This window comes from Peromyscus eremicus, chromosome 8a (assembly GCF_949786415.1).
Source record: "Peromyscus eremicus chromosome 8a, PerEre_H2_v1, whole genome shotgun sequence".
Classification (NCBI taxonomy): domain Eukaryota; kingdom Metazoa; phylum Chordata; class Mammalia; order Rodentia; family Cricetidae; genus Peromyscus; species Peromyscus eremicus.
Genome location: NC_081423.1, coordinates 54,613,576 through 54,622,551, shown reverse-complemented (window position 1 = coordinate 54,622,551; position 8,976 = coordinate 54,613,576). Strand labels below are relative to the sequence as shown.

The window sequence follows — 8,976 nt, the reverse complement described above, 5'->3', positions numbered from 1 at the left end:
ACAAGCTTCTTTTCTTGGTTCTGTTCCTATGGACATGACAGGTTAGGCTTACCAACAGGATGTGCTACCCTGCCTGCCTCAACCCGGAATCAGGAAGTGTGCAAGTGGCCTCAACAGCCTGGGCTGGGGCCATGTCTGGGAATTGTGAAAGGTGCAGTCAAGGCAGGGTCAGGAAGACTCACCAGGCTGGTCCTAAGCACAGGATGCATGAACCATGACGAGCCTGAGGAATGGATGCGGTATAAGCAGCCATGGGTTGTTGAGAGTTGCCAGGATGGCTGTGCTGGGGAGAACATAGAGCATATGTTGTATTTCTGTTTCTCTGTGCCACATGACTGTGCTAGAGGGTTCCTTGTAGCTAGAGTTTTCCTGCCTGGCCCACAGTAAGGACTAATCTCTCTCACCCGCCAGTCCCACAGCCGCTCAGACCCAACCAAGTAAACACAGAGAATTGTATTGCTTACAAACTATATGGCCATGGCAGGCTTCTTGCTAACTGTTCTTATATCTTAAATTAACCCATTTCTATAAATCTATACCTTGCCACGTGGCTTGTGGCTTACTGGCATCTTCATATGCTGCTTGTTATGGCAGGGACTGGCAGTGTCTCTCCCACTCAGCCTTCCACTTCCCAGAATTCTCCTCTCTCCTTGTCCCACCTATACTTCCTGCCTAGCCACTGGCCAATCAGTGTTTTATTTATTGACCAATCAGAGCAATTTGACATACAGACCATCCCACAGCAGTTCCTGGTGGAGAAGGATATGTGATCTAGTGAGTCCTAACTAAAGGGAGAAGAGCCAGGAGTTCATGATCCATCAGAAGCAATTGCAGACCTATCAGGGTTGAGGGGGGATGCTCTAGAGAGTACATGTAGAATATCTAAGTCTTTACACCACCAGGATAAGTTAAGATGTTCCTGGTGATCAGGTGGGTCCCATGGGGAGGGAGAGTGTCTAGAAGGAGATCAGCATCCCTGGGAAGCAGCTATAGAGTAAGCAGAGGGAGGGGTGCTGTGTCTGAGAGCACATGTCTAGAATATCTTTTATTTATTTGTTTGAAAAGTTCATATCTTTTTGTACTGTATCTTGATCATATTCACTCTCAAATCCCTTCTACTCACTTCCCCAGAATACCCTCCCTATCATTGGCTCCCATTTTCATGTCCTCTCTGTTTTTTCATTTTGTTGTTGTCATTGTTGATTTGCCTGGGTGTGGGAGCCCGTTCTCGGGTTCCTCGTGGCTTTACCCAGCAGGTCCTCATAGAGGATGATTAGACCACGGGCCTAAGTGCAGGTGTCTGAGATGGTCTGCACTTGGCTGTGCTGGGGGAGGAGGTCTTTTGCTCCACCCCTTGGCGTCTCTATAAAAACCCTGGGGCAGAGGCAGTCGGGGCCCGTTGGAATAGGTTCCAGGCCCTCTCGAGGCTATCCTTTATTTTCTATCTGTTTATCTCCGCGATGTTCTCCGCAATAAATCCTTCTATCTAATATTTCCTGCTGCTCGCACTCAAGAAAACTCTGGGGAACTGTGGGGGTGGTTGGGTAAACGCCCCACAGAATGGCGCCATGAACAGGGACTAAAGAAAAAAGAAAAAAGGGACTAAAGAAAAAAAGGGGGACTAAAAAAAAGGGGGGACTAAAGACAAATGAACAGGGACTAAAGATAAAGGAAAATAATAGTTTTATTACAGAGTTTTTGGCGAAAGTGCTGAGTTCAGCCCTGCCAGTGGATAAGGCATGCCGGTGTTATGGAAAATATATATTTTTTATATATATTGAGAGGCAGGGGTTTTATCCTCGAGAGAAAAGGAAAGCGGACTGGAAGGATGTCCGATGCTGCAGCGAAATTCTCTTCTGTCAAAATTTTCTTCTATCCCTTTCTCAATTTCTATCTGTGAAAAATAAGGCATAGGGTAGTAGAATAGTGTAGGAAAAACTTAGAAGTGTAAGATTGTGTAGGAAAAAATAAGTAAAGCAACTAGACAGAAAAACTCTACAATTTTCTAACTTTGGGGGCTATGAACGCAAACTGGGAGAAAAAAAATCTTTCTTTGGGCTTTACGGGTAGTAAAAAAGCTCATCTTCGAGCTTATGGGGAAGAATAGGTTTCCTATGGAAGCTTTTGACCTGGGGCAGCTGAAATGCTAAGTCCAAGCTGCAGGAGAAAGTGATTTCTCCCTGAGGCAAAAATGGGGATGTAAAAAGCCAAAAAGTTTAAAGTTGGGAAGTTTTGGGAAAAGTTGCTCTTTCTCTTGGGGGGAAAAAAAACCTTTCTCTTAAAGCTTTTCTTGGAAAATTTGGGGGAAAAAACTCTAAAAAGCCATCTTTCTCAAAAGCTCTCAAACTTAAAAACTAAAGCCTTTAACTTTCTCTCTCAGAAGGACAAAAATTAGAATCACCTGAAGATATTAGTATGGGGACCACCTGTGATTAGCTCTAAGGGAAAAACAACAAACCTCTTAAGACAGCAAAACCTAAGTTCTGACTTTCAAGCTTTAAAAATCCTCACTGCAATGCAGGAGGCAGGGACAAGTTCCTAAAAACCTCTTCTAAGCTCTGTCTCTTCAAGCTAGTAAAAGACAGTGGGTCAGAGTGTGGGTAAAGAGCTACGGAGAACCCAAAAGGGCAGGAAACTTTACCTGAGAAAAGCAAAAAAGCCAAGCTTTTCAGTTACAGCCGAACTGAGGCATCAAGGGTTTTGAGTGAGCGTCTTTGAAAAGGTGCTCCTAATTGTCCTAATGCAAAGATCCCCTGAAGCATGCAAACTTGTAGCATTGTATCCTCGCTTCTGACCAAAAACCCAGAGGCGACTGGCCAGCGTCTCTGAGTTGGAATGCATTTTGGGGATACTAGGGTTCCTGCAGTTGAAACTTCCTGGAGCACAGAGCTGAGGCAGGAAGGTGCAGGACCCAGGGGAAGATTGCCAATGAACAAAACTAAAGCCAGTGGGAATGGCACAGTTGTCCACTTTCCTACAAGTCCTGGGTTGATAGGTCCACAGCTGCAAAAAGAAATCTGAGTAAAAGCTTTCCTATCAGAGTAAGGACCTTTCTGGGAAAACAGTAAAGCTGAACTGTGTCTGAAGCAGTTGTGCTGCTGAGTCAGAACACTGTCTGGGGAAAGAGCCCAGCCAGGGCAGAACAGAACTATCCAGGAGTAAAGCTTTCTTTTCTGTCAGAAAGCACCTCTTAGAGAAAAGCTTTGTTTCAACTGACTCCCCTGAGATGAGGGAGTGTAGCCCTGAGGGGTGATTGCCTCTGGTATAAGCTCTGTCCTTGAGCACCCAGACAAACATAACCCACTGGGGGACTGGGCCAGGTGAAGGCCTGATGAAACAAAACGCCTGTCCTAATGGGAGTTTAGAGATAGCAAAAACCTCCCTTGTTAAATTTTCAGTCTGTACACAAACCACACAGACCCCGAAAACAGAAACGGACTAAAGCCCCTACCTTCGGTAGCAGGGAAAGCCGCCACTGTAGTGTCGGAAACTGTTTCTGGGGTAGAGGGGATAAACTGAGACCAAACTGGGAACTGTCTGGGAGAAAGACTCTAAAGAAACAGAAGGGACCGATTCCTCCCCAGAAAAATATGACCTGAAAAAGCTGCTAGAATTTGAGGCAGATTCGGGGGGGAGAAAAAAAAGCCCCTACCTCCAAAGGCAGCTAGCAGAGGTACAGAGCCGCAGATACTTGAAGCTCTGCATCTGGGGAAGGAAGGAACAAGCAAAATGAGATAGATCAGTGGGAGAAAATCTCTCTGAAAGAGCTATGAAAAAACTCTGTTGTGAATGTTTTTCACTGACTGGCTAAGACAAACACAAGCCCCTAGGAAAGTTGCTATCAGAAATGCCAGCCTCAATGCCGGCTAACGAGGCAGGTGTGGTTCTGATTTGGGGCCGGTGTCGGATGAAGGAGAAACACCTGTTAAAGCCAGTTGAGGCGAGAATAGAAATCTCCCAACGTGCCATAACTGAAAATGTAAAATGCTTGTTCAAATCTCCCGTTGCAAAAGCAAAAAACTTTGTTCAAACCTCCCGGGCAAGAATTTGTAAGCAAGTCTGGTAAAAAAGAACTTAAAAGTTGACTCTCAGACCCAAAAAGAACTATGGGAAATGACTGATATAAGGGAAATGATATAAAGGACTGATTTAAGGGACTGATACTATTATGGACTGATATAAGGGAAATGCATTCTGGGAAAGGTAGTTTTTCTGCTAAAGATGGCGACATTGCCCTGAAACACTTTTGTCAGCTCGAAAATACGTTCATGGTAAACTTTAAAATACAGCTTTTAAAAGAATAAGGAGGAAAATCATCTAAGTTTTAAGTGTCAGTTCCAATGAAACATTGAAAGGATATGGAACTAGGCACTTCGCGGTTTGGGGGTTGGTAAAATGACTTATTTACCCTAATAGCTGTGCAAAGTTTTAACGGTAGTTGGATGACAGAAAGCTACCTATAAGATCAAACAAGCCACTTTAAAATCCTTAAAGCAAGAGAGAGCAGTTTATACACTGAACGTTGTCTTAGATGTGAAGGAAACTTATGCTATCTACAAAAGAAAGCTGCCATGCTTTGTGGGCCATATTAGAGTTCACTCCAATCTTCCTGGTCCTTTAGCTGAGGGTAATGGGAAATGGAAAGATCCCTGCTCGGGATTGTGGAAGGGTCCCGATCCTGTGTTAATATGGGGTCGAGGACATGTTTGTGTTTTTTCACAAGAGGAGAATGAAGCTCGGTGATTACCGGAGCGTTTCGTAAGGAGCTTGGAACTAAGAAAGGTCAGCTCCAATGATGTTCCTACAATGGAACCAGAATGAAAGTGGCTCAATTAGTGTTTCTGAGGTTTTGTCACTGGTTAATGCAAACAGTGAGGAAATAGAGTTCAGAGCTGTGCCACTTTTGGCTTTACTAGCTCCTTTGGAAAAATACTTTATATCACCTAATAACTGTGCGATATTTGGCAAAGAGCTTACAGCAGCTAAATACGGTAATTTCACCGTCAGTGTGAAGGGAAGTTTTTCGGTAGAACAAACCAAGAGTACTGCTGTAATAGAAACATTTGTCTGAATTGAAGCACTTAGGGGGAACTATTATGAATTTGGGTGAAGGGACAGCCTCTAGTTAAACACCGTCTACCGCTGACAGTGCATCTCTGCTGGGTCCGGAACGGCTGAGAGAACTGGCAACTTTGGAGTGTGGCATCATCCTGGGAAGGTTACAGTCCCCTAGCAACAACTATCACAATTCTATAACAACACTCACTAAATCCCAGTGTTTTATAACAAAGCTGACTATAAACTCTAAACGTTAGCAATGATGTACGTACTTCCTGTCTAGTTAAGAATCTTTCTAATAGAGATAGTGATAATAATTAAGAGTAAGAAATAGAAAAAGATGAAAATAAGATATGTAAGTTTATAAAAATTCTCTTGTTAGATCTGTGTTAAAAAATCTTTAGGTGTTTGCTAAGTTAAATAATGCTAATGGTAGCCCTATATAAGTTTGTAAAATAGATCTATAGATCCTTTAAGAATATAAGCTTGCAAGAAGTATCTAAGGTAGTCTTAAGACATGTAGTGATAAGCTTGTAAGAAAAGATGTTAGCTGTAAATGTAAGTTTAAATAAGAATAAGATGGAATGAATATAAGAAATATATAAGTAATAAGAAATATATTTGCTAAAGTAGTTCTATAGTTTCCTTAAGGAGTATAAATAAGTAGATGTTAATACGTTATATGTGAGTTTGTAAAGTGTAAATGTTAAGTGTGAGTCTATTCTTAATGTATATGGTGAAAGAACCTGAGACATACAGAAGTTAGTGTCCTAGCAGACTGCAAAGCAGGCAGTCTGAGCGGTTTTTCAAAAGCTCCAGAAGCCACTAAGAAGCTAAGAACGGCGGACGCCAGAACTAGCACAAGGCATCCGCAGCTGAGATTCATGGAAAATCAACGCAACACAGAAAAACCTGAGCTAACATCAAAAACGGTGCGGTTTAGAATACTACTGTACCTAAAAAGGTCTCTGGCTTGAGAATAAGTTCAGAGACGCTTGTTTGAACTAAAATTTTTAACAGCAAAAAGTTTTGGTTGAAAAATGTCTCTTCATATTTGGAAGTGAAAGCCTGATACCAGAATTTATTTCTTGTTTGAACTTTTTGAACTTAAAATGAGATAAAACTACAGAAAGATTTTGGTTATGGATTTCTTCATATTTGGAAGGCTAGTACCAGAATTTATCATTTGAATTTTGGGACTTAAAAAATGAAATGAATAGAGATTTCATTGCAATGGGACAATTGAGTTTACTTATAGTAATGACCTAGGAACTGTTTTCTGGAATTGGGTTAAAAATGGAACTGTTTAAATGAAGAAATTTATTTCTACCTAGAATCAAGATGCAGTTTTGCGTATGCATATATGCTTTATTAACTGGTGATTCATGAATTGTTTTGTGGAACTGTTTATGTAAAATGGAATTACTTATGCAACTGGTTTGTGTTACAAACGGAACTGTTTAAACAGAAGTTTGGGTTTTCTAACTAGGCTTGAGATTTTGCTTAAATTATAAAGAAAAGGGGGAGAGTTAATATTCCTTAGTCTAATTTCAAAAGTTGTTTGAGTGGATTAATGTCATGTTTTTGTTAGTAAGAAATGCAAATGGGGTATATTAAGAGACTACTTTTAAAGTGTAAAGAGTTTTATTAAGAAACTGCTTTTGGATGTTTTGCTAAGTTTTCAAAGTGTTAATGGTTAGATTGAGAAAATTGCTTTTCAATATGGGTTTGTAGGAATTGTATGAGTTTGGGTTCTTCTAACTAGGTTTTAGATTTTGTTTAAAAAATTATAAAGAAAAGGAGGAGTTATGAGGTTGAATTATGTTTGCAGAAATTATATTTACCCTATTGATATTAATGCACCCTGGTTTTGTGGAGTTAAGGAAATATTTAAGTTTGATGTGAATACATCGAAGTTTTTCCTATGTTCTGTTAGCAAGAAAATTCAAATGATTGAGTTAAAGTTGTAAGACGGAGAAAATTGTTAACTATATATAGCACCATATATGCTAATTCAAATGGTTCTGTTAAGAGTTTGCTTTGAGTTGTAAGACAGAGAATTGTGGCTATGTATAGCAATGTTTATGTTAACCTGTTAATGGTAATGATGAAGCTAAGGGATTCTTTAAGTTTGTAGTAGCCTTAAGAGTTTTTGACTTAGAAAGGGCTTGAGGCAGCTAAGACTGCTGTAGTCACCTTGGACCTAATTCAAAAGAGAAATGCCATCTATATCCTCTACTCCCATACTGGGAGGTGTAACAGCTATGGAGATTGCTGTAAGCCATTATTAGTTATTTTTTTATATATTAAGAAAGGGGGACCTGTGGGAGCCCGTTCTCGGGTTCCTCGTGGCTTTACCCAGCAGGTCCTCATAGAGGATGATTAGACCACGGGCCTAAGTGCAGGTGTCTGAGATGGTCTGCACTTGGCTGTGCTGGGGGAGGAGGTCTTTTGCTCCACCCCTTGGCGTCTCTATAAAAACCCTGGGGCAGAGGCAGTCGGGGCCCGTTGGAATAGGTTCCAGGCCCTCTCGAGGCTATCCTTTATTTTCTATCTGTTTATCTCCGCGATGTTCTCCGCAATAAATCCTTCTATCTAATATTTCCTGCTGCTCGCACTCAAGAAAACTCTGGGGAACTGTGGGGGTGGTTGGGTAAACGCCCCACACCTGGGTTTTGTTGTTGTTGTTGTTTTTAACCTCTCAATCCAATTAGTGCTGCCTGATATAATAACTTTGTTTGGCCAGCCTTGTGCAAGTCATGCACAAGCACCTATAGCTGTAGTGAGTTCATGAGCACAACAGCCATGTAACATCCAGAAGAACACGTTTCACAGGACACACTCTTTCCTGTCCTCCAGCTCTTTCATTCTTTCTGTCACTACTTTTGCACTGTTCCCAGATCCTTGGTGACCCACTTAGACATCCCACTTAGGGCCAAGCACACAATATTCACTTAGCATTTTGACTATGGGTCTCTACATTAACTGCTGCCCACAGCAGAGAGAAGCTTCTCTGGACAAGGTTGAGAGAAACATTATTCAATGGGTATAACCATAAGTATTCAGAAGGCAGTTTAACAATAAACCCATTTTTCAAAATAGCAATAAGTCTTTCCCTCAGGGCCATAGCCTCCTGAGCCATAAGCTGTAGACTGCATTTACAGGTGTGAATTTCCTCCTGTGAAATTCAAATCTAATGAGAAATTCTTCAAATCTCATCAGGAGGGAGATGGCTACCCTATAATCTCCATGTCATTATTGCATCTCTAGGCATGTCTCACCTATCAGGTCAGTTTTGCAGCATCCAGGGTCAACATCAGATAATATCATTGATGACAGTCTCCCCCAGTGTCCTCATAGCACCTCCTAGTATTATGACAGTTACCCAGCATGAAAGAAGATTCAAATCTGTTCTAACTTGGAGTCTCTAAGTCCTGTAACAAATGTTGTGTCTTCAGCAATAGGGTCTTAACTGTAGTTCTGGTAGATCACCAAGAGCAACAGCAACAGGCTTTGCTGCTTTTGTAGTCTCTGCATCCTCCCTGACCAGTAATGCCTAGGAAGGTACTCCATGCTTGCCACTGGGATTTCTCTTTAATAATTCATGTCTTCTGAGGAAAGCACCATGCACTCATTATACAATAGTCTATATTTATTTGTTATGATTAGCTTACAAAGTGGTGTGTGTCCATAGGATGTTTCATACACTGTTAGTTTTGGTTTACTATCCCACCCACTCCTCTCCCCTATCACACAATCCCTATCCTCACTTCGACCTTGAGCCACATAAACCTCACTTAAACATTTTCACATCAAAATGGTTCTACTCTGTCTCCACCCCTTAAGGTTTGTTACCCTACCCCTCTATTGGGCTTATTATAATTTCCTTATCTCTAGAGAGTCTCCAAATAAGTCTCA

At 41.4% G+C, this 8,976-nt stretch overlaps 1 protein-coding gene across 1 annotated transcript in view; it reads left to right on the top strand.

Annotated features, from left to right (window-relative positions):
• The first annotated feature begins 214 nt into the window (after nucleotides 1-214).
• Nucleotides 215-8,976, top strand: part of LOC131917011 (NACHT, LRR and PYD domains-containing protein 1a-like) — a 37,536-nt gene continuing 28,774 nt past the window's right edge. The window contains exon 1 of the mRNA XM_059270663.1: nucleotides 215-239. Coding sequence (XP_059126646.1) covers nucleotides 215-239 — 25 coding nt within the window. The remainder of the gene's footprint in view (nucleotides 240-8,976) is intronic.